Source organism: Microcaecilia unicolor, chromosome 11 (genome assembly GCF_901765095.1).
Source record: "Microcaecilia unicolor chromosome 11, aMicUni1.1, whole genome shotgun sequence".
NCBI classification, from domain to species: domain Eukaryota; kingdom Metazoa; phylum Chordata; class Amphibia; order Gymnophiona; family Siphonopidae; genus Microcaecilia; species Microcaecilia unicolor.
The window spans coordinates 37,228,198-37,254,360 of record NC_044041.1 but is presented as its reverse complement, the minus strand read 5'-3'; the positions used below and the strand labels follow the sequence as shown (position 1 = coordinate 37,254,360).

The window sequence follows — 26,163 nt, the reverse complement described above, 5'->3', positions numbered from 1 at the left end:
AAAGCCGTCTCAATTGCCAACCGCGGACTCTTTGTACCGCCCTGCCGGTTGACATCCGCTACCGCTGTCGCGTTGTTGGACATGACTCTTACCGCCTTTCCGACCACACTTGAGCGAAATGCCAACAGAGCTAGCTGAATCGCCCTCGTCTCCAACCGGTTGATAGACCGCTGAGCTTCCTCCGTCGACCACCGCCCCTGCACGGACCAATCGAGACACTGAGCTCCCCAGCCCAGCAGACTGGCATCCGTTACCAGAATCACCCACTGAGGAGGTTCCAACGGCATGCCCTTTTTCAGATGGGCCAAGCACAGCCACCACTGGAGACTGCGCCGAGGAGCCTCCCTCAATGGCAACTGCAACTCCAAACTGTGTACCTGGGGAGACTACCGGGACAACAGAGCCACCTAAAGCTGACGCATATGCGCCCTGGCCCATGGTACTACCTCTATTGTCGCTGCCATGAGGCCCAGAACCCGAAGGTACATTCGAACCGTCGGACTCTGAACGGATATTAACTGCCGGACCTGCTGCTGAAGAGAGGCGATCCGAGAATCCGGCAGAAAAATACGACCCACTGCCGTGTCGAACCGCACTCCCAAGTACTCCAGACTCTATGATGGGATCAACTGACTTTTGGCTACATTCACTACCCATCCGAGGAATTCCAGAAACGTGACCACCTGAGCCGTCGCCGCAACACTGTGAGCCCGAGACTTCGCCCGGATCAACCAGTCGTCCAGATATGGATGCACCAGAATTCCATGCCTTCGCAAAGCCGCTGCTACCACCACTATTATCTTGGAGAAGGTGCGTGGAGCCGTTGCCAGACCAAAAGGCAGAGCACAGAACTGAAAGTGCCTCCCTAAAACAGCAAAACGAAAGAAACGCTGATGGGCCTCTCGAATCGGCACGTGCAGATACGCTTCCATGAGATCCAGTGACGTGAGAAATTCTCCCTGACGAACAGCCACTATGACCAAGCGCAGAGTCTCCATGCAGAAGGATGACACCTTGAGCGCCCCATTGACCCTCTTGAGATCTAAAATGGGTCGAAACTGGTCCTCCTTCTTCAGCACCACAAAGTAAATGGAATAACAACCCATTCCCAGCTAGTGCCGAGGAACGGGTACCACAGCTCCCAACTGGATTAACTTGACTCGAGAGTGACAAGGAGAGGGAAGAAACAGATCCGGCAACGGGTGCTCGAACTCGAGCGCATAACCGTCGCAAACGACCTCCAGCACCTACTGATCTGAAGTAATTTGGGTCCACCGCTGATAAAACAGACAAAGTCGTGCCCCGACCTTCACCAGAGGCTGGACCCGCACACCTTCATAAGGAGGACTTATTACCATTTCCGGCACCTCCGGAGGAGTCCCGACCTCCTCGACGACCCCCTCGAAAGGACTGCATCCGCTGGAAAAAACAGCTTTTAGAAGGAGATACAAATCTGCCCGGCCTGTACCGCCTCGCGTCCTTACCGACCTCTAGCCGAACCACCTCGACTAGCCGCCTTAGGCCGTAACTCCAGCAACCGTGAGACCTTGGTATCCCCAAGACCACTCGTTTATCCAAGTCCTCTCCAAACAACATAGAACCTTTGAAAGGTAGAGAACACAACTTTGCTTTAGAAGCCGCATCTGCCACCCAGCCCCTAAGCCAAAGAGCCCTGCGAGCCCTCACCGCCAGAGCCATATTCTTAGCCGAAGCCCTTAGCAAATCATAAAAGGTGTCCGCCAAAAACGAAGACCCCATCTCCAATTTGGCCAGGTCCTGAACCAAACCAGTCCTATCTAATGCAGGCTCCCAACGGAAACAAGCTCTGGCTACCAAGCCCCCACACACAGAGGCTTGCAAAGCCAAAGCCGACAAATCAAAGCTGCGCTTCAGAAAGGGCTCTAACTTCCTATCCTGAGGATCCCGTAAGGCTGTACCGCCATCCACCGGAATGGCCCTAGCCTTAGTAACCGCCGTAACCACCGCATCCACAGTAGGTGGTTTCAGCAGGGCCAAATTTTCCGGAGGCAAGGGATACAGCCGCGCCATAGCCCTAGACACCTTACAAGCAGCCTCCGGCACAGACCATTCCTGAAAAACCATGTCTCTAATGTCTGAATTCATGGGAAAGGAACGGGAGGTTCTCCGAATCCCCTTAACCAAGGGATCTACCTGGGGTCCCTCCGCAGAGGGAGTGGCCACCGGAGCAAACTTCAAAGCAGAGATCACCTGATCAATGAGCTCTAACAACTCCTCCTTATGAAAAATGCAAACCACTGAAGAATCTTCCCCAGGCCTTAGCCCATCCTGATCCTCCTCTCCTGGGTCACTCCAAACCTCCAACTCAGACAGAGAAAGTATCTCCACAGGCTCCAAAACATCCACCCGCGGGCGCTTAACTCCCACTGAGCTAGCAGCCTCCAGGGAACAAACAGCCTGAGAGAGGCCAGCTCTCCAGGCATTATACAGAGACCAAACAAACTCAGGGGGGAAACCAGACCCCCCCCCCCCCCGACGCTGCTGAAGCCCCAACAACACTTCCCGCAGTCTCCACGACGGACCCCCCTCGCTCCCGAGGCGGCAGGTCCGTGATCCGCGGCTAAACTAGGCGCGCTTCCCGCCACACACGGGTCCCCTGGAACCGGTACGGAATGCATGGCCAAAGAGTAGCGCTTCCCGCCAAAAACGGCTCCGTCGAGGCCGACCCGGGACGCGCAGCCAAAATGGCCGCGTTTCCCACTAAAACCAGCCCCGCCGTTGCTGGCCCGGAATATGCGGTCAAATCGCCGCCCAACACCTCCACCAACTCAGGGGAAAGCATGGAGGGCAAGAGCGCTGACAACGTAGGCGCCCCACAAAATTTACATTGGCCACCTTTCACTTCAACACCGCGCTTCGCACAAAACCAACACCTCACCGGTTTAGACATAATGGTCGCGAACACAATAAAAACAAACAGTTGCTTTGTGCTCTGACAGACTAATAGGCAAAACCACCTAAGGCAAGAACGCCCTTGAAGACGTTTTATCTCTGGACTGCCACAAGAACGGCCAAAATAGCCGCCTTTTAAAAACGTTTATTTTTTATTTTTTTTAAACCTCGTTGCTGATGCCTAAACGCCTCAAGGGTACAGAACGAGGTCTGTAGCCGAGGTCAAGCAGTCCTCCAGAGGAAAAGCACAGGGGGAGGGTCCCGGCCACCTGGGTGTTACACCCAACAGGGAATAAGAAGCCCCTTAGGACTTACACCCTGTAATAGAGATCCAAGTGTAGGTTCTCTAACATTTACAACCCAACTTAGAAACCCCAAACGGACCTACCAGACTGAGTACCCTGCACAGGCTGCACACATCTACCCTCTGCTGAGACTGAGAAAATACTGGTTAGTAGAAGGTCTGCACAGGCTACTTGTATAAGAAGTTTTAGTGTTCTCAGTCTCCCTCTGCTGGTAGAAGTGCATAACCCAAGCGTCTTGAACAGTCTGGAGGATTGCTGAGGAAGTCTATAATTGACAGCATTTAGGTGCATTTACACCAGCCTTTCACATGGTGTAAGTGATCATAATAAATTTAAGCACATAAATGCCGACTTATGCTAGTATTCTATAACAATAATTAGATGCATAATTGTTGTATAGAATTCACACTTAGTGCGCAGATGTAACCTTTACAGAATTATCACCATAGTGCTGGCGGGGTGAAAACAGAATTTATTCACACACTGCCAATATTTGGTATCTGCATAGCTACCCTGGCAACGTAATGGTATCCTATATTACCAGGACAGCTATCCAAAACCCATGCAAAATATTGCCAGTATCCAGAACATGCTGACCACAGAGTTTGAATATTGCCTCAGTCATTTTTCTCTGATACTTTGAGCAAAGCAGATCTCCACACTTCTGTACCTGTGATTTCATTTGCAAGAAAACCATTTAGTTAACATCATGTAGACTTTTACCACATGTATAAAGATTAATGTTCATACTTACATGATATGTTATAGGAGGTGCTATATACTCCAAACTCGTATCTCGCTATTGATAAATAAATAAAAGTGTTACTATGATAACTGTTATATCATATACTTATTAGCATACATTAGGAAACCACGGAAAATATTGTCACTAAGTACAACTGTAATAACAGTGCTCAGGATCCCACTTCTCAATGGACCTTTTGGATATGAGAACAAATTAATTTAGAGGCCCTTTTACTAAGCTGAAGTAAGTGCTAGTGTGCACTTACTGCAGCTTAAAGTGGTTTTACCGCGAAACGAGTACAGGAGTCCTGTAGTAAGTTCCAAATCGGTACACACTAACAGCATGCTAAAAAATATTTTCACACTTTTATTTGGGGGGTGGGGGCGTGTTTGGAGGCTACTCAGCACAGCTCCATTACCATGTGCTAACTGCTAATTAGTGCATGAGCCCTTACCGGTTACAAAACAGGTGTTGGTAAGTGCACACCTGCTGGGTTTTTTTTAATGACCGCGTGCTAATGGCAACATTGGCATATGGCCATTAATACAAAAATTGGAAATTTGGCCATTTTACTGCTGTAGTAAAAAATGGCCTTAGCACATGGGAAAACCAACAGCTTAGTTAAACGACTCCTTAGTATTCAATCTGCTTTGATTCTAAACATGAAAGATGGTCTAGCAAGAATTTAACAAACTAAACTAAATGTAATAAGAATAACCTTTTCTAATATCATGTCATTCTCATAAGCAAACCCAGAACTGCACTTTGTCAAGCTTCTCAATATATGTGCAATAATTGTCAAAAAATGGGCTTCAGAAACTGACCCACTACTACCTGGTCATTTTTTATGCAATGCGTATTTATTGTAGAAGCAATATGACATGTCCAGAGTCCAATTTCAGCGCTTTCTGGATTTGAGATTAATGCTGTTTTACTAACAAAAATGAGCAGATTTAGCATCTAATAATTTAAGATGAATTACTTTCGTATGTTTGCAGAGCTAATGCAATTGCAGACATCACAGACCTAAGGAATTCATATAATATGACAAGAGCAGTGGTGACTGTTCCACTTAGCAACAAAAAACAGTACAAAGGGCTTTCAAGATAGGAACAAATATACATGCTTTATTCAAGGACCCGATAAGGGCCGTGTATCGGCAGGACTGCGCCTGTGTCAGGGGTCAATCTACAACACAGAGATCAGACAATGAATGGTACAATTCAAACTGTGCATAGTATTTTTGAAAAAGGAGAAATTAGGTCTTACCTGCTAACAGTGGCGTAGCTAGGGTAGTTGACACCCGGGGCCAGTCATTTTTTAACACCCCCCCCCCGAAATCCAGTACTAGGCATACCGAGAATACAAAACACTCAGGACCTATAGAGCAATTCTACCATACCATAAGCAGTAATTTGTACGAGTCACACAAGGAAAAGAAATGCATCTTAAACACTATAGTGAGCACTAGAACATCAATTCACCTATTGTAAAACGAAAACAGACAGATTATTACAGATCATCGATCCTGCACAGTCAATGCCAACTGAAAGCCATGTCTTTTTCACAAATAGATACACCCTAATCCACTATAGAATAAGTAATCATAAACTTTCTATTTAGACAAAAATTAAACTGAACCCCCGATGCCAGACTCTGCATACAATGCAACACCACAGAAACAGAAAATGTCCTCTAGTACTGTGCAAAATATAAAGATAGCAGATGTAAATTTGAAAAAACTAACAAATACCAATCACCACTTTACAAATTAACAAATAGAAATAAAACAAATAATATCATTTTATTGGACTAATACATTTAGCTTTCAGAGGCCAAAACCTCCTTCCTCAGGTCAATTCAGTATAGTACTGTTACAGTGTCCTATCCTGACCTGAGGAAGGGGGTTTTGTTCTCCGAAAGTAAAATGTAGTAAAATTAGTCCAATAAAAAGATTACCTTATTTACATGTTCTATTATAAACATTTATTAACACAGCTACAATACTACTTTATCCTAAAGCAAAAAAATAAAAATATATATTTACAGTTCGTTGTCTCTGGTTTCTGCTTTCCTCATCTTTTCACTGTCTTCCTTCTATCCAGCATCTGTCTTCGCTCTCTCTCTGCCATCCAGTGTCTGCCCTCTCTCTCTCTGCGCCTTCCATCCACTGTCTGCCCTCTCTCCCTTCCATCCACTTCTGCCCCTTCCATGCACCATCTGCCCCAGTCTGCCATCTCTCTCTCCCCCTTCCATCAACATCTGGCCTCTATCTCTGCCCCTTCCATCCACCATTTGCCCCAGTCTGCCCTCTTTCTCTCTCCCCTTCCACCCACCATCTGCCCTTTCTCTCTGCCCCTTCAATCCGTCTGCCCTCCCTCTCCCATCCGTCCAGGGTCTGCCCTCCCTCACGTGCCCCCCTTCCATCCAGGATCTGTCCCCTCTCTCTCTGCCCCCTCTTTTGAGCCCCCAGTTCCAGTCCCCTTCATCCACCACATGCCTTGCATCCCCCCCTTTCAGCCCCAGACCCATTCTCCCACCTGCCCCAGGCATGGACCCATTTTCCCTCCTGCCCCCATGTCAGACCCCAGTTCCAGCTTCAGACCCCTTCTCCCATCTGAGCACTCCCCTCCCCCCCAATCCCCTTCTCCCCTCTCTGAGCACCCATCTGAGCTCCCCCACCCTCCCTAATCCCCTTTAAGCACCCCTGAGGTCCCCCACCCCTCCCCAATCCCCTTCTCCCCTCCTTGATGCTCTCCCACCCTCCCTAATCCCCTTTAAGCACCCCTCTGAGCTCCCCCACCCCTCCCCAATCCCCTTCTCCCCTCCTTGATGCTCTCCCACCCTCCCTAATCCCCTTTAAGCACCCCTCTGAGCTCCCCCACCCCTCCCCAATCCCCTTCTCCCCTCCTTGATGCTCTCCCACCCTCCCCAATCCCCTTTAAGCACCCCTCTGAGCTCCCCCACCTCTCCCCAATCCCCTTCTCCCCTCTCTGAGCTCGCCCACCCTCCCTAACCCCCTTTAAGCACCCCTCTGAGGTCCCCCACCCCTCCCCAATCCCCTTCTCCCCTCTCTGAGCTCCCCACCCTCCCTAATCCCCTTTAAGCACCCCTCTGAGCTCCCCCACCCTTCCCCAATCCCCTTCTCCCCTCCTTGATGCTCTCCCACCCTCCCTAATCCCCTTTAAGCACCCCTCTGAGCGCCCCCACCCCCCTTCTCCCCTCTGAGTCCCCGACCCGACCCGAGATCCGTTCTCCTACCCTGTCCTGCTTTAAAAAATTGTTTTCGAAGCGCCGGAAAGTGGCAGGCAGCGCGCCTTGCGTCTGCCCTGCTAGTAAAGAAGATCTCGCTGACGTCGTCGCCCTTCCCACATTGAGTCCCGCCCCCCTCTGAGGCAACTTCCTATTACCGCGAGGGCGGGCGGGACTCAATGTGGGAAGGGCTCGACGTCAGCAAGATCTTCTTTACTAGCAGGGCAGACGCGAGGCGCGCTGCCTGCCACTTTCCAGCGCTTCGAAAAAAAAAAAAATTTTAAGGCGGAGCAGCGGGAGCGGAGCACCCCCTCACCCGATGACACCCGGGGCGGACTGCCCCCACCGCTCCGCCCTTGCTACGCCACTGCCTGCTAATTTGCTTTCCTTTAGTCCCTCTAGACCGTAATAGATGGGTTATGCACTTCTACCAGCAGATGGAGACTGAGAACAAACTGAACTTCAAGTAAGCCTGTAAGTGCGCTGTGCAGTCTCCAGAATACCAGTCCATACCTAGCAGATGAACCACATGAAAAGGCAACAAAAGAGAAAATCTCTCCTCTCTACTCAGCTTCACCACTTTGATCCCTCGACCAAGGATGTCTGAACTGGTGCTGCCAACCAGCTGGAACATATCAGCCTAGTTCCGACCACCTCCAACAAGGTCGGTATGAAAACTAGAGTCACCAAGCAAGAGAGAAAGAGGAATGAACACACCACTCTTCTGTCTTGCTTTTTCTTCTTCTTTTTTTATTCATCATTATGAAGAGCCACCAATAACTTTATCCAAGCTCCAGAAACAAAAAAAGGACCAAGCAACGACCTCTCCTTGCGAACGTAAAGAAGTTTAACTATCTGGGAGGGCTCTGTGCTGGTCTAGATGGACTAAAGGAAAGCAAATTAGCAGGTAAGACCTAATTACTCCTTCCATAGCATCCCCCAAGACCAGCATAGATGGGAAGCACCAGAGCAGTGAGCATCATGGGAGGGACCCACGGAGCCCCACGGTGAGCACACTGGCCCCAAACTGAGCATCCTGATGAGCATACGCATCCAGCTGATAATAATGAATAAAAGAATGATGGGAAGTCATGCTGCTGCCCTACAAATTTCCAGTGGAGAAACCAAGGAAGCTCTTTCCACGAAGTTGTCAATACTCACGTATTATGAGCCTTCAAAAAAGAGGGAATAGATTGCTTCCTAAGCAAATAGGCGAAGGCCACCACCTCCTTTACCAAATGTGCAATGGCCGCCTTAAACTTAGTCTCGCCATTTCGCAAATCCCCCAGTAACAGAGAGAAATTATCAGAACACCAAAATCCCCAAGTCAGCCAAAAATAGTTATGGAGAACTCTGCAGACATCCAGACGGTGCAAGCGCTTCTGCTTTTCAGAACCAGCATTGTCACCCAATACGGGCAGAGAAACTGCCTGGTTCACATGAAATGGGGAAACCACCTTAGGAAGGAAGGAACTGCTCCGAGAACCACTTTGTCCCTGAAGAACTGGAGGAAGGGCTCCCTGCAGGACACAGGCTGCAATTCCAAAATGCGCCGACCAGAAGATAGGGCCAGGGAATCACCATTTTCAATGTCAAATCCTTGAGCGTACAACCAGCCAAGGGCTCAAAAGGCACTGACACCAGAACGGACAGCACCAGATTAAGGTCCCAAGGCAGAATAGGCCGATGAACCAGCGGCCGAATAAGGTGAACTCCCCTAAGGAAGCAGACCACATCCAGAATGGACCCCAGAGGACACACACTCCATGAGGTCCTGCTCATCCACCCAAGCCCACCAATGGCGCTTAGATGGAGGCAAGGAAGAGGGTTCTTCGTGCAATGCAGTCCCTCTCCCCTTTTGCTTAAAACAAAAGGCCTTGTACAGTGCTAAAACAACTTCAGGCAGGAAATCAACTCCCAAAGGACTCGGCAGAACCGACCCAAATGGCAAAGCCCCCGGGGACGAGACCAGCTCTAAACATGGTAGAACATCAGGGCCAGATTCGCCAGACGAAATGGTGGTGGTTCCTGCTGAAAATGAGGCCACCGCCTGAACCTGCTTACCCGAAGTGGACGTTCCTGCCGAGGCACCGAACACCGGAGCTAGTGCTGCCACCTGTCCTGTCTACACACTGGTGGCCTCTGACTGCTCAGAAGCTGCACAGAAAACAGAGACCTGCCGAATCCACCCCTCGGCGCTGACAAATGGGACAGCATTTGAGCCACTGCAATGTCATTGCTCCCTGATTCCGCGGTAAATTCCATGGCACCCCGCTGAACTGCACAGACAGAAAACACTGGGTGTTACGTTCCTCACCTGATTCCAGGCCTGCGCGTCTGATTCGCCGGCGAGGTGCGGTCCGGCAGAGCTAGCCGGCTTTTTGATGTTTCTCCAGGATGGGTCTGTTTCAGTTTCCCAAGTCTGGCAGCCGTCATCCGGCTTGGAGCACAGGCAGCGGCCATCTTGGCTAGCTCAGGAGGGGGCGGCCATCTTGTATAAACGAGATCAGGAAGGAACTCCATATTTGGTCTTGGGAGGATCTCCTATGGGGCAGCCATGTTGGCTTCACCTGAGTTTGGTTTGCCCAGATTGCTTCACTATTTAAAGCACTGCCTCCAGACCTTCATTGCTTCGGCCTCATTTGTTCTGGGGAGTTGCTGTCGGAGTGCTGTTCACCGACTTCCTTTTGTTCCTGTTTTCCTGTGTACCAGACCTTGGCTAGTTTTCTCGGATTTTGCTTGTTTGCTGCCTGCCTTGACCCTGGACTGAATTGACTATTCTTTGTTATGACCCGGTAGTAGTGAGCCCTTGTGCCCCGACAGAGCACGGCAGAGATGGAGTGCTACCGCACTCAGTCAGGCAGCCAGCCAGACAACCCCTAGCTTCACCTGGAAAGCGACCACCATTCACCGGGAGTTGAGCTCCCAGCTGCAGGCGGCCACCAGGACTTCTGGAACTGGCGGGGTTGCACAGCCGCTGACCAGGATGGCAGGAAATAGACACAGTCCAGAACCAGTACTCCGACAGGCAAAGAATAGTCAAAATCAGTCCAGGGTCAAGGCAGGCAGCAAACAAGCGTAATCCGAGAAAACTAGCCAAGGTCCGGTGCACAGGAAAACAGGAACAGAAGAATAGTCAGTGAACAGCACTCCCACAGCAACTCCTCAGAACAATTGAGGCCGAAGCAAAGAAGGCCTGGAGGCAGTGCTTTAAATAGTGAAGCAATCAGAGCAAACCAAACTCAGGTGCATCCAACATGGCAGCCCCCATAGGAGATCCTCCCACAACCAGATATGGAGTTCCTTCCTGTTCTCGTTTAGACAAGATGGATGCCCCCTCCTGAGCTAGCCAAGATGGCTACTGCTCTTGCTCCAAGCCGGATGACGGCTGCCGGGTTAGGAAACAGAAACCGACCCATCCTGGAGAAGTGTAGCAGAGCGTAACATTCTTTGCCTGTTGGAGTACTGGTTCTGGACTGTGTCTGTGCAACCCCGCCGGTTCCTGAAGTCCTGGTGGCCGCCTGTAGCTGGGGGCTCAACTCCAGGTGAACGGTGGTCGCTTCCCAGGTGAAGCTAGGGGTTGTTTTGCTGCCTGACCGAGTGCGGTGTCACTCCATCTCTGCCGTGCTCAGTCGGGGCACAGGGGCTCACTACTACCAGGTCGTAACACAGGGGCAGGAAGAAACAGACAACCAAATTCAAAGCAGATGAAGAAAACCCACTGAGAACTTTCCCTGATCTCTCTTTTTTTTAAAGCTTAAACAGAATAAGATGTGACTAAGGCAGACAGAGCCGGACAGCCGAGAGACTCAACAAACCAAGGCACCCCCCAAACAAGGGTCCAAGTGGGGGAAGGGGAAGTGACCTTGCCACTCGGGTCTGACACCCTTGAGGCGAAACAGGCCCCTGTGGATCTCAACTCCTGTCCAGTCCAGCAGCCAAATGGAATTTACAGAAATATATAAATAGATAAGTACATAAGCACCGCCATAATGGGAAAAGACCAAGGGTCCATCAAGCCCAGCATCCTGTCTCCGACAGCGGCCAATCCAGGCTTCAAGAACCCGGCAACCCCCCCCCCCCCCCCCTCCCAATTTTTTTTTAATAATGTTCAATGGACTTTTCCAGCAAGCCAAACCACCACAAGGGTGGAGGTACACAAATTCCTACGAAAAGTAGAATCTGAGGAAAGGGGGAGTAGGAGGAGTAGGCTCTTGAACAACACTAGTAGGCGACGTAGATTAGGAACAATCTCTTTATTTAAATATACACTCGACTCAACACAGCTGTGTTTCGGCGCTACAGACGCCTTCTTCAGGAGTCTATGAAAGTAAAATAAGTGTAGAACGTTAATTTTTTAATTCTACATGGAATTTATGTTTATCACACATTTAACGTTCTACACTTATTTTACTTTTGTTCTGCATGTTTGTTATATTAACATTGTTTGGTTTTATTTCATAGACTCCTGAAGAAGGCGTCTGTAGCGCCGAAACACAGCTGTGTTGAGTTGAGTGTATATTTAAATAAAGAGATTGTTCCTAATCTACGTCGCCTACTAGTGTTGTTCAAGAGCCTACTCCTCCTACTCCCCCTTTCCTCAATGGACTTTTCCCTCAGGAATCTGTCCAAACCCCCTTTAAATTCCATAAGGCCAGCTGCTGTCACTACAATCTCTGGCAACCAGTTCCAGAGTCTAACTACACGCTGAGTAAAGAAAAACTTTCTCCTATTTGCTTTAAATCTACCATATTCTAGCTTCATCTTGTGTCCCCTGGTTTTGTTGTTGTTTGAAAGTGTAAACAAACGCTTCACATCTATCCGCTCTAATCCGCTCATTATCTTGTAGACTTCTATCATATCACCCCTCAGCCACCTTTTCTCCAAGCTGAAGAGCCCTAAACTTCTCAGCCTTTCCTCATAGGGAAGTCGTTCCATTCCCTTTATCATTTTTGTCGCCCTTCTCTGCACCTTCTCTAACTCCTTTATATCTTTTTTGAGATGCGGCGACCAGAATTGGACACAATACTCGAGGTCGGACCATGGAGCAATACAATGGCATTATAACATCCTCGTGTTTGTTTTCCACCCCTTTCCTAATAATACTCAACATTCTGTGCGCTTTCTTAGCCGCCGCAGCACACTGAGCAGAAGTTTTTAACGTCTTATCAACGATGACTCCCAGATCCCTTTCTAGATCCGTGACTCCTAACGCGGAATCTTGCATGACATAGCTGTAATTCTGGTTCCTCTTATCCACATGCATCACTTTGCACTTGTCAACATTGAACTTCATCTGCCACTTTCATGCCCAATCCCACAGTCTCACGAGGTCCTCCTGTAATCTTTCACACTCCTCCTGCGACTTGACGACCATGAATAACTTTGTGTCATCTGCGAATTTAATTACCTCACTAGTTACTCCCATCTCTAGGTCATTTATAAATATGCTAAAAAGCAGCGGTCCCAGCACAGACCCCTGCGGGACCCAACTAACTACCCTTCTCCACTGAGAATACTGACCATTCAACCCTACTCTTTGCTTCCTATCTTTCAACCAGTTCTTAATCCATAGTAATACCCTACCTCCGATCCCATGACTCTCAAGTTTCCTCAGCAGTCTTCCATGAGGCACTTTGACAAATGCCTTTTGAAAATCCAGATACACAATATCCACCGACTCCCCATTGTCCACGTTTGTTCACCCACTCAAAAAAATGCAGTAGATTGGTATCTTTTTTTTTTGAGAGTGAGTGAGAGAGAGAGAGAAGTTTTCTCTTTTTACCAATCAAAAGCAACCCCAGGAGAACTCACCAAAACCACCCCAGGACCCCAACTAACAGGACTGCACAGGCTTACCACTGCTACCATCTGCTGAGACTGAGAACAGACTGGTTTTCTGGGGACTGCACACACCACTTATAGGTTTACTTGAAGTTCAGTTTGTACTCAATCTCCATCTGCTGGTAGAAATGCATAACCCATCTGTGCCAGTCTAGAGGGATGCAATGGAAACATAGCATAAAAACAAAAAGTTAGTACAGCCATGCAAAAGTGACCCAAATGAAAGTATATATATATATAGAGAAAACACAAATAAATGGAAAAATATAATACATAAGGATAAAGTTAAAAAAATATATGTACAAGAATATGTACTCAATGCTCTTTCAACATGCAAAAGTGACAAAAATACGTGTGTAGTCTTGTAAAAAATGTGTATATATAACTTAATATATAGTGCCGAAAAACAGCGATTTAATGAACATGCAAAAAATGGACTAACTACTTTTGTGTATAAAGAAACTTATTTAAGAAAGTGTGCTCAACCAAGTATATGTTCGTGTTATAAATCAACATAATCCAATTGAAGCTTGAAAGTTATATATTGAAAAATAGGCGCGTGAACTAAAAAGTAATCAACAGTGGCATCCCGCTAACAAAAGTTGTTCAGAGTGGTTACACACATAGGACTGCAGCGAGTCCTTAAATAAAGCACATATATTTATTTATTTATTTGCTGCATTTGTATCCCACATTTTCCCACCTATTTGCAGGCTCAATGTGGCTTACATTGTTCCGTCATGGCGATTGCCATTTCCATAGTGACAGATACAAGTGGTATTACATTAAAGTTCATGATTGACAGAGTAGATTAAGCAGTCAAGTATAAAGAGTTTATATTCGGAATGAGAGATAAAGTGGTATTGCGTTAAAGTTCATTCGTGGTAGAATAGACCTTGGTAGTCGAGTATAGAGAGTTAAGTTTTATCCAGTTCTGGTTTGAGTTTCGTTGTCTGGTATTTAGGATGGATCATTGTGGTATGCCTTATTGAACAGGTTGGTCTTCAGTGATCTCCGAAAGTTAGGTTGCGCATTTTTTTCACGGCGAGTGGTAATGCATTCCATAGCTGCGTGCTTATGTAGGAGAAGCTGGATCCATATGTTAATTTATATTTTAGTCCTTTGCAGCTGGGGTAATGGAGGTTCAGGAATGCGTGTTCTGAACGTTTAGTGTTCCTGGGTGGTAAGTCTATGAGGTCTGACATATAGACTGGGGGCTCACTGTAAATGATTTTATGAACCAGAGTGCAGATTTTGAACATAATATGTTCTTTAAGTGGGAGCCAGTGTAGTTTTTCTCTTAGGGGTTTGGCGCTTTCGTATTTCATTTTTCCAAATATGAGTCTGGCTGCTGTGTTTTGGGCTGTTTGGAGCTTCTTAATGATTTGTTCTTTGCATCCTGCATAAATTGCATTGCAGTAATCTAGGTGACTTAGCACCAGGCTGCGAAATATTTCCCTTGGGAAGAAAGGCTTTACTCTTTTGAGTTTCCACACTGAATGGAACATTTTCTTTGTTGTATTTTTCACATGGCTTTCTAGTGTGAGATTTCGGTCAATTGTAACTCCAAGTATTTTCAAGCTATCTGAAACAGGAAGGGTATAGTTTGGGGGTGTTTTTAGTGGCGGGTTTGCTCGTGTTGTGTTGAGATTATTATTTATTGCATTTGTATCCCACCTTATCCCACCTATTTGCAGGATGAGAGGATGAGACATTGTGTTTTTTCTGCGTTGAGTTTTAATTGAAATGCATCCACCCAAGAGTTCATGATTTGGAGGCTGTGTTTGATTTCACTTGTGATTTCTGTTGGATCATGTTTGAACGGGATGTAGATCGTGACATCATCTGCATAGATGTAGGGATTAAGGCCTTGGTTGGATAGCGATTTGGCCAGAGGTATCATCATTAGGTTGAAAAGGGTCGGTGAAAGCGGTGATCCTTGGGGTACTCCGCATTCTGATTTCCATGGTGCTGATGTATTCGAATTTGATATCACTTGGTATGTTCTTGTGGTTAGGAAGCCTTTGACCCAACTATGTACGTTTCCTCCAATCCCGAAGTACTCTAGGATGTTTAATAGTATTTTATGGCTTACCATGTCAAACGTGCTGGACATGTCAAATTGTAGGAGAAGTACATTGTTGCCAGTTGCAATTGTTTCTTTGAATTTGGTTATAAGAGTGATTTGTACTCTTTCGGTGCTGTGGTTGGATCGAAATCCTGATTGTATTTCGTGTAGTATTGAGAATTTGTTTAAGTAGTCGGTAAGCTGCTTGGTTACCATACTTTCCATTAGTTTGATTGCCAGAGGGATAGATGCTACCGGGCGGTAGTTGGTTATGTCATTTGTTTTTTTTCTTTGAATCCTTAGGTATTGGGGTAAGTAGAATGTTACCTTTATCCTTTGGGAAGAGTCCGTGTTGTAACACGTAGTTCAGGTGCATCGCGAGGTCTGTTATGAATCGTTGAGGAACGGATTTTATTAGGTTACTGGGGCATATGTCCAGTTTGCAGTGGGATTTGGCGAACCTGTTGATCGCTTGGGTGACGGTGTCGTCGGTGAGCATAGCGAAGTTTGTCCAGATTCGGTCTGCTGGATACTCATCGGGGAATGGGTCCAGTCAGTCAATGAATTTTTCGTGGTCAGTGGTATTGTGAGTCGTAGCTTTACAATTTTCTCATTGAAGTATTTAGCAAGGTTGTCTGCTGATGGGGTGTCTTTGTTGGTTGTAGTAACTGGTGTGGTATCTAGTAATTTGTTCACGAGTTGGAAAAGTTTATGCGTGTCTTTGTAGTCTGGCCCTATTTTGGTTTTGTAGTATGATCTTTTGGTTTGTCTTATTGCATATTTGTATTTTCTTTGCATTTGCTTCCATGTGTTGAGTGTATATTCATCTTTCTTTTTATTCCATGCTCGTTCCATCCTCCTAACTTGTGTTTTTAGTTTTTTCAGTTCTTCGTTAAACCATGGTATTGAGTTGTGTCTTCGTGAGGTTCTAGTTTGTAGTGGTGCTATGTTGTTTAATGTGCTTCTACATCTGTTGCCCAATCTAGGAGATAATGTTTTGAGTCTGTTTGTGCTGTCCATTCGTTCTTGTACATTTGTTGCCAGAATGTTACAGGGTCAATTTGGCCTCTCGTGGTATAGGTTGTGCGTTCTTGATTATGGTATGGGCCTTTTTTTCGCCATTGTAGGGATAGGTTTAATTTGTAGTGGTCTGACCATGGTATGTCTGTCCATTTTGTATCTGTTAGTACTAGGTTGAAGTCTGAGAACAGTTTGTGTGTAATGAGGTCAAGTGTGTGTTCTTTGACATGGGTTGTTTGCATTATTTGGCCAGTTGAGGTCCCATAGTTGGAGGAAATCCTTGCATTCACTTGCATTAGTTGAGTTGGGGTCTTCTAGGTGTAGGTTTATGTCCCCTATTATAAGTAGATTGGAGTTAGATACACATGTTCGATATGAAATCCATGAAGTGTGGTTGGCATTCATGCCAGTTACCTGGTGGTCTATAAAACAAGACGTTTAGGTGATCAAGCAAGGTTGTGTGGTGCATTCTAACTGAGGCAATTTCAAGTTGGGGGGTTATGGATTAGGCTGTTGTTGTTATGGTGAAGTTGGATTTGTGGATTAGTGCTATGCCTCCTCCTCTTTTTTCTTTCCTTGTCCAGTGAGTGATTTTGTTTCCTGGGGGGCATAGATCTAAAATTATGGGGTCCTTATGATCATGGATCCAGGTTTCAGTAATGAATAGAAGGTCGAGATTGTCTGTCGTAATCCAGTCTGTTATTATTGTTTTGTTGACTACTGATCTGGCGTTTATGTATCCCACTTGAATTGTTTGGTAGGGGTCAGTTAGGTTCGAAGTTGTGTTAATTTTTATTAGTTGTCCATTCTCTTGCAGTCTGGGTTTGTTATGTCCTTTCTTTCCTTTGTATTGATTTTGTCCACGTGTAGTAATTCTTCTGTTGTTTTGGTTGTTGTTATTTTGGTGAGGTGTATTATATCTGGGTAGTCTATAGAGCTTGTGTATTGTGGGTATATTGTTGGTATCTGTGAGAGGTTAGTGTGTGGTGAATTAGGGATAGGGAGTAGATTATTAGGAGTAGTTTGGCAGTGTTCATTTTGGCGTTAATTCACTTTGGGTTGTTAGATGATCAGGTATGATGGTTGCGCTGTTGGTCTTTGGCACTATGAGAAAATACCAGCTGATGCCAGGGTCCATTTGGGAGCCATTTCGTAGGAAAAGATCTAAGTGTTGTTGTAGTGGACAATACGCTGAATTAAGGCGAAGACTGTTGGATGCACGGGATTGCTGTCCTGGGTGCAGGGCAGTGTGGCTTTGGATACCGTATTGTAAAAGTCCTTCTTTTTTTTTTTTTTTTAAAGTATTTTTATTACTTTTTTAACATACATGGAACATATGCTAATAACAACAATTGAACCATTTTCCTGAATGTTCAATCCTCTACCCCCCCCCCCCCCCCCCAAACACATAATATTGATAATGACCGTTATGTCTACATGGTGCTGCTTTGTCCTAGTACCATATTAAGGAGTTACTATAAGTTTGGGTGCATCCAAATCCACGCCAGCTGTCAGTCTCCATGCTGTATACTTGTCCCATTGTTTATAGATGTCTTGTCCACAAGGAGGGTGAGCCCTTAGGTCCCGTAAGGCCCAGAAGGACCTCAAAGGACAGCCGTGCAACCCCAAGTCTTCACCCGCGGCAACCGCCGTTCACCAAGGGTTGAGCCCCCAGCTGCAGGCGGTCAACGGGACTTCAGGAACCGCGGGGTTGACGGACTGACCTGGACTGGAACCGGGAGAGAAGCGGGCAGGTGGAATAGAAATGTCCACAAACTGGCAGCAGATCAGGGCAGGCAGCTAACAGCGTAGTCGGAGTTAGGCAAGAGGTCAAGGCAGGCGGCTAGTAGAGAAGTCAAAGTCAGGCTAGAGGTCTAGGCAGGCAGCTAGGCAGGGATAACCAGGGAACAGTCCAAAGTCCAGAAACAGCAACACCAGGAAAACGACGAAACACAGGAACCACGGAGATTGGCCTCAGGAACAGAACCTGAAGCAAAGTGCTAGCTCAGTTCCCTTCCTTAAATACAGTACAACATCAGCCGCCCCGCCCCCGAAGGTACAGCCGACCAATCCGGCCCTGGGTATCGGCAGAGCCCCTCTGATTGGCTCTGTCCGACTCCCCAGGCGGGACCACTAACTTGGCCTCCCAATCCGGCACCTCAGAGGCGGAGCTCCGGGCCCTCCCGCCCGGGAGGGAAGAAGACGCCGGCCATCGCGCCTCGGCACCGCCTCCTTCGGCGGCGCAAACATAGCCCCCATAGCCGGCGACCGAGAGACCGGCGGCCGCAGTCGCCGGCCTTGGTCCCGGACGGAACGGCTATCACTGCGGCAGCCCCCGGCTCCCCGCCGAGGCCTCCGGACCGCTACCCCTCACCGGAGGAGCCGGAAGGAGCGCGGGACGAGACAATAAAATTGTGTAATCCGTCCTGCCTTTATTGCAGTTATTTTAGACATTTGATAGAGATAATCCATCTTATGTACCACCTTTATCACTGGCGGCATCGTGGGTTGTTTCCACGCCGAGGCCAATGCAATCTTCCCTGCGACCAGCCACACCGAGGCCAGTCAATGTGTTGTTGATGGAATGGCTGCTGGTTGAAAATGCAATAGGCACGTCTCAGCCTTAAAGTCATATGGTTTCCCTATGATTTTTTCTAGCATCTGAATTAGGTAAAACTCCTTCTAAAGTTAGAGATAGCAGCATATAGTACACAGTCCCTGTTTAGGTAAGCCAGTTCCTAGATGTGGCTTTGGATGCTGAATTGTAAAAACTCCTTTCAAAGTTAGAGATAGCAGCATACAGTAAGCAGTCCCTGATTAGGTAAGTCAGTGCCCCCTTTTTTTTTTTTTTTTTGCTTTCTACAACACCTTGTGCTCTGGTTTATTTGTTCCTATCTTGGAAGTCCTTTGTGCTGCTTTTTGCTGTGTACCTTGGCCCTCTTCATTGTAGACTGTTCCACTTACCCACAAATAAAAGATCACTTTTGTTTTACCGTTGCTGATCAATTGTGTGTGATCCCTTGGATTAAAAATAATGTAATTCTGAAAAACAAAAATAATGATCAATACAAAGTTCTTATTGATATCTAAAAGGTGCTTACCCCGTGTGAACATAATGGAAAATTCTCTTTGGACAATAGCACTTACAGATTCTAATGAAACTGCACATAAATACCACATGATTTTATTTTTTAAAAATCATACATCTGTTATCTAAAGAAACAAGGAGAAATTCGTTCTTACCTGCTCATTTGCTTTCCTTTAGTCCCTCAGGACCGGCCCAGAATGTGACTGATGGGCTGTGCACGCCTTCCAGCAGGTGAAGACTGAGAACTCTGACTCTAGAGAGAGCCAATAACAGCCCTGGCTAGCTAGAGATAGATTCAGTATAATCATAGCAAAGCAGAAGAAGAAAAGGAAAGAACCATATTTTGTGCAACCGGGAAACTTGAGCAGCCACCAACAACATACTATCAATGAGCATGTACCTGTTGTGAAAGTAAATATATTTGCTGCACATTTTTTTGTTTGTTTGGGTTTTTTTGTAATAACAAAGACACTGCAAAAACACAATGCAGCTCTATTTAAACTCCACAAACCGAAAACAAAACGAACTTCCTCACTTCAAATAATTACAAGGAGGAATCTGGGCCGGACCAGAGGGACTAAAGGAAAGCAAATTAGCAGGTAAGAACTAATTCCTCCTTCCTAGCCTTTTCGTGGTCCTGCAAACAATAGAAACAGCCGATCAGTGGCCCAAAACTCTTCAGTTCATCAAACATAGCACTTCAGACTTCTATCAATGTCTAATCTATGTAAAGAGAAAGAAACAGAAGCCTCCACCTGCGAAAAGTAAGGCAAGGAAATCGACTAATTGACATGAAAAGGGGAAAGCACCGCCAGTAAAAAGGATGGGACCGGCCTCAACGATACCATTTCCTCTGAGAAAACTAGAAATGGTTCCCTACAAGACAAGGCGTGCAACTCCAAAATATGCTGTGCTGAGGTGATAGCCACCAAAAGTACCACTTTGAGAGAAAGATCCTTAATAGTGGCTTGCCGAAGACGCTCAAAAGGCGCCTTAGATAAGGCAGACAGTACCAAATTCAAATCCGGTTGAATAGGAGGCCGCAATCTATTGAACCCCTGGAAAAAATGAAAGACATCTGCATGCAGGGCCAGGGAACGCCCCTATAATGGACCCCGAAAACAAGACAGCGCCGCCAACTGCACCCAAAGGGAAGACAATGACAACCCCTTCTCCAAACCACTCTGAAGAAATTCCAAAATCTGAGCAACCGATGCCCAAAGGGAGGCCACCTGCATGTCCTCACACCAGTCCTCAAAAATACACCAAACCCTAAAATAGGCAAAAGAGGTGGATTTCTTGCACAAACGCTAAAGGATATGAATCATCCCCGAGGAATAACCCTTCTTCAGCAGTTGCGCCCATTCAACAACCAAGTCATAAGTGCTAGTCAACCCACGTCAGGCATTAGAATGGGACCCTGCCTCAGAAGACCGTCCTGCTGAGGAAGGTGAAGAGGATCAGCTACTTGCAGCTGCATCAGATCCGCATACTAGGGATGACAGGGCTAAATGGGGATGACCAAGACCACCCGAATGCTGTGACTGCGAATTTGCTGGAGAACATGACCAATGAGCGGCCACAGAGGAAACACAAACAGGAGATCCTGAAGAGGCCAAGGCTGCGCCAACATATTGAGCCCTTTCCGACACCGGCTCATTCATGGTTGACTATGAGTTGGAAGGCTGCAGGAACCAGACTCCACTCTCCAGGATCCAGATGATGTCTACTGAGGAAATCCTCCTCCAGATTGTCGACCCCTGCAACATGCATTGCTGACAGCAACCACAGGTTCTGTTCCGCCCAGGCCATAAGAAAGGCCGATACACTAGAAAAGGGCTCTTCGTGCCCCCCCCTGCTGACTGACATAGGCTACCACCGTCACATTAGCCAAGAGGACTTACACGTCTTGGAAGCATACCAAGCCGTGAAAGGCCATCAGGGAGAGATGTATCACCTGAGTCTCCGGGCGATTCATGGACCATCGGGATTCCATCTCCAACCAGCTTCCCTGAGCCACTTGCCAGAGACAATGAGTTCCCCATCCAGAGAGGCTCACATCCATCATCACAAGTACCCAATCTAGTGGATTCACAGGAATGCTCCAACTCAGATGACAGGGGTCCAGCCACCACCGAAGCCTGAGATGCACCGCTCAGTGGAGCCATACTCAGCATGACAGAGGGTCCACTTGAAGAGACCATTGTAATCTGAGCTATAATCTTCTGCCTTCTGGCCTCCGGAAGAGACATCATCACATTCCGGGTGTTGAAATGCACCCCTAGGTACTCCAACATCTGGCTGGGAACCAGCGAACTTGGTTACATTGACTATCCATCCTAGATGCTGGAGCAGCAGCACTACCTGGGCTGTAGCTGTCCTTGATTGACCCTGCCTGAATCAGCCAGTTGTCCAAGTATGAATGCACCAGAACTCCCTCCTAGCGCAAATGGGCCACCACCACCACCATTACCTTGGAGAAGGTTCTCAGTGCCGAGGCTAGGCCGAAGGGCATTGCTCGAAACTGGTAATGATCCCCAGCACCACAAAGCAAAGATATTTTCGATGATCCAGGAGCATCAGAATATGCAGGTACGCCTCAGGCAGACCCAGGGATGTGAGAAACTCTCCTGGCTGAACTGCCATGATAACCGATCGGAGGGTTTTCATGCGAAAAGGAGAAACACTCAAAAGCTCAATTCATTCGCTTGAGATCCAAAATTGGGCACTAAGAACCCTCCTTTTTGGGCACCACAAAATAAATTGAATATCTCCCAGATCCTATCTTGCCAAGAGGTACTGGAACTACTGCCCAAAGAGCCAACAGACACTGCAAGGTCAGACGGCCGGCCCCTGCTTTGACTGGCGACTTGCAAGGAGAAATGAGGAAGGCATATGGAAGATGACGACGAAATTCCAGGGCATAACCATTCCGGATAATATCGAGAACCCACTGATCCGACATTATACGGACCCAGCTCCAGTAAAACCACTGCAATCTGCCGCCTATGGGCACCACCAAAGGCTGGGTCCCCCTCACATCACTGAGAGGACTGGGCACCCCCGGCACCTCTGGAACAGCCTCCAAGGCCCCCTCTTCTACCGCCTCAAAAGGAAGGAAAGGACTGAAAGGACTGGCCTCTATTCCAAAAACGAGCCCGCTGTGACCCAGTGCCTCTACTAGGCTGATATCGCCAACATTCCCGAAGGGAACCTCAACCTGCCGACTGGGCAGCTAATCGTGACCTATCCTCTGAAAGCCTAGGCACTTTAGACTCTCCCAAGCTCTTAACCAACTTCTCTAATTCTTCCTGGAACAGCAACTCGCCCTTAAATGGGAGCTGACTCAAACAGACCTTGGAAGTTACATTCGCTGCCCAATTCCGGAGCAACAAAAATCTCCGCTCAGCTACCACCAGGGCTAGGTTCTTCGCGGTGGCGTGGACTAAGTCATACAAGACATCCGCCAGAAAGGCAGTACTCGGTTCCAAATTTACCACATCCGAAGAGGCCTGCGAAGAAGAGGAAGCTGGAGAGTCAGGCAACCACTTGGCCCACCGAAAAAAGGCCCGAGTCACAATCTCCACAAATAGCCGTCTGCAAGGCCAAGGCCGAAACCTCAAATGAACACTTCAGGAGCGCCTCCATCTGACAATCTTGAGGATCTTTGAGAGCCGTCTCTCCTTCCACGGTAATAGCCATCTTCTTGGTAACAACAAGATCTGACAAGGGGAGCTGGTAAAGCCGAGCCATTGCCCGACCTATACGTAAAGGAGAATCTGGAGCCTGCCACTGGTCGTCTACCAGCTCCTTCAGGTCTTTATGGTAAGGAAAATTCTGGAAAGGGTGACTAACCCCCTTCAAAAGGGGGTCACCCTTCCTGGTCACCTGAGGAGGATCCTCCAAAATCTTTAACATCTGGCGAACCTCTGATAATAGGCCAGGCAACTCCTGACACCAAAAATCCATACTACTGACGGGTCCTCCCCTAAAGGAACCGCTGAAGGGTCCTCTAAGGTCTCCTCATCCCAGGATTCACATTGGATGTGCTCCTCCTCTAGCATAGGCTCTGACCTCAGGGACAGTACCCATCCAAATCTTCCTCCGGGGACAAATGGGCCTTCTTATGTCCAAGCAGCATCACCGACGCTCCAGAAGACCCACCTAGGTCCCCATTGCCCATTTGCCCCTCCAAGGACTCTAGAAGAAGACCCCCGCTTCAGATAATATGCATTATGCAGCAGGAGAACAAATTCTGGCGAAAACGCTTTAGAAACTGTAGAGGCATCTTGCCTAGAAAGTACAGGAGGCGCCCTTCCCGATTCTACAACATGGTCTGCCGGAGACAAAATGGCGGACGTTCCCACCACCACCACCACTGCGTCTGAGCCCGAAAGTGCTGCCGAAGCAGCATCCCCCGCCACGGTCTCCTTCACCAATTGCGGGACCTTTGATCCCAAACCCCCTACTTCTGGAACACTCGATTTGGGCTGAACCCCAAGAACCTGAGCGGGCTCTTCACAGACACGGCAAAGGCTGCTGTGGGCAGAGAACATGCGGCGCGCCTAACAGGCCGCACAGCAGCAGACCTTCTCAGTCTGCGGCAACATGTGGGCCAGCGTTGCCTAGCGAAACATGTCCCAATGCCTATATACTCCCCTGCCCCAGAGAATCCAGCAACTGAACCGACGCCAAACTGCGTCACCGTGCTCATGGCTTTTTTTCTTTTCTTTTTACCGGACTCCCTGCATACAGCTCCAAACCTCTTAGGCTGTGGGGGTTTTGGGTTTTTTTTTTTTACATTACACGGTGCTCACCGCCAGTCCAGGATCTCCTCAAGGAACTCCTTCCAGGCACAGCGGGGGAGGAGGCTGAGGCACAGCACTCACCAAACAAGAAGAGTGGGGGGGGGGACCTGGAATCCAGAGTGTGCACCCCCAACAAGACGCAGGGGCCAAATCCCAATACCCAAGAGCCCTAAAATTGAACTTCTATTACTTCTGTTCCCTTTATTTTCTTTTTGTTCTTTATTTATTTCTTTAAAACAAATGTCCCCAGAAGCAAAACCAGGAGCTATGAGCCTTACCAATGGGGAACACCCAAAAAAAAAAACCCAAAGAAGGACAGGGTTGCACAGACTCACCTACCTCTGCTGGGAGATTGAGAAATACTGAGCAGGCCACAGTTGCACAGTCCCTTATATAGGTGTCACTAGTCAGTAGTTCTCAGTCTCCCTTTGCTGGTAGTAGAGCATATTACCCACTCGTCGGGAATAGTCTGGAGTAGATGATAAGGAATAAATAATTTACATGTAAAGTCATGTGGTAGCCATGTTAGTCCACTTTTAAAGGTAATAAACAGAGATAAAACAAAACAAAGAAAACAAAACAAGATATCTATTTTTTGGACAAACAGTATATTTCTGATCTGAAAACTAATCAAAAAATGTATTGTTAGGCCAATAAAAAAGGTATCATCCTATTTTCTTTGCTTTGTTTTATCTATATTTATTACCTTTAATTTGTATGTAGTCCCCTAAATGATAAGATAAATCTGGTTACCTGTTGATCAAAGCCTGATGGTAGCTCCACACTACAGATGGGCTTTTCCACAGCTAATGTCCAGTTCCATATGCAAACCCTCTGAAAGACAGAAAAAGCCAACACAGTAATAAAAACCAAACCAAACATGATTCATTAATGGTAAAGGAGAAATTAGTTCTTACCTGCTAATTTGCTTTCCTTTAGTCCCTCCGGTCCGGCAGGGCCAGTCTTAGCAATTGCGGGGCCCTGTGCAGACCAGTTCGGTGCCCCCCCCCCCCCCCCCCCCCCCCCGCAGTGCCACCTAGCCACACCCCATCTAGCACTGCCCCTTGTTGACAAGATATGTTTTAAACATTTTCTTTTATTTCAAATAAAGACAAATTAAGCAAAACTTGTATAGAAAAACTAATTCAAACATGTAATATGCTATAGTAGGAAACCTTTGGGTTTAAACCATGTGCATGTAAGGACTAGATAAATTAATTAAAACAAATCTCCTTAATACGTAATACTTGGTAAAAATAATGAAACAGTGATTGAATATTCAGATGGCAAGCAGCCTGAGGCAACAGGTTTATTTTCCACTGAACATAATTAACATTGTATGAACTTGGCTGCTAATAGTGTGCTGAACTGGACAATGTTGGCACATTTAGCCACACCCTTTTACCAGACACGGCGCACATAAACAATAATCATTGAAAATTATTACACCAGTACAGGAGAACAAAAATAACTTGTTTTTTTTTTCATTATAAATAATTTCTGTAAGCTGTTACAGCGCCAGTATACCCAAAATGACACAAACCAAATTAGCATACAGACTCTGCATGCAGCACAATACCAGAACAGAAAAACACATAGCTATACATTGAAAAATAAGATAGCAGATGTAAATTCTCAAATTGGACATATTCCAAACACTAAAATGAAAATAAAATGATTTTTTTCTACCTTTGTTGTCTTTGTTTTTCTGATTATGTTGGTCCTAGTCTCTGATTGTGCTGCTACCTTAACTCCACTTCCAGGGCTTCCTGTCCATTTATTTCTTTACTTGTCTCCTTTCTTCGTCATTTCTTGCCCTACAGGTAAGGATGAACTAGAATTCCCTCTTTCTTGATAGCTGCTGCCACTACCACCATAACTTTCGTAAACATGCGAGGGGCTGTAGCCAGGCCAAAAGGCAGTGCCAGAAACTGATAATGCTTGCCCAATACTGCAAAGCACAGAAAACGTTGATTCATGGGCCAAATCATAATGTGCAAATAGGCTTCCGCTAAATCTAGTGCAGTTAAAAACTCTCTGGCCCGAGCTTCCACTATGACCAAGTGCAGAGTTTCCATACGAAAACTGGATAATCTGAGACG

General features: G+C 47.0%; 1 protein-coding gene across 1 annotated transcript in view; it reads right to left on the bottom strand.

The window, feature by feature from the left end:
* The window catches only part of WDR66 (WD repeat domain 66), a 428,322-nt gene that overhangs the window by 294,506 nt on the left and 107,653 nt on the right, over positions 1-26,163 (bottom strand). Inside the window, exons 7-9 of the mRNA XM_030218324.1 lie at positions 24,815-24,895; positions 19,130-19,207; positions 3,991-4,035 (exon numbers count right to left, since the gene is read on the bottom strand). Of these exons, the coding sequence (XP_030074184.1) occupies positions 3,991-4,035; positions 19,130-19,207; positions 24,815-24,895 (204 nt within the window). The remainder of the gene's footprint in view (positions 1-3,990; positions 4,036-19,129; positions 19,208-24,814; positions 24,896-26,163) is intronic.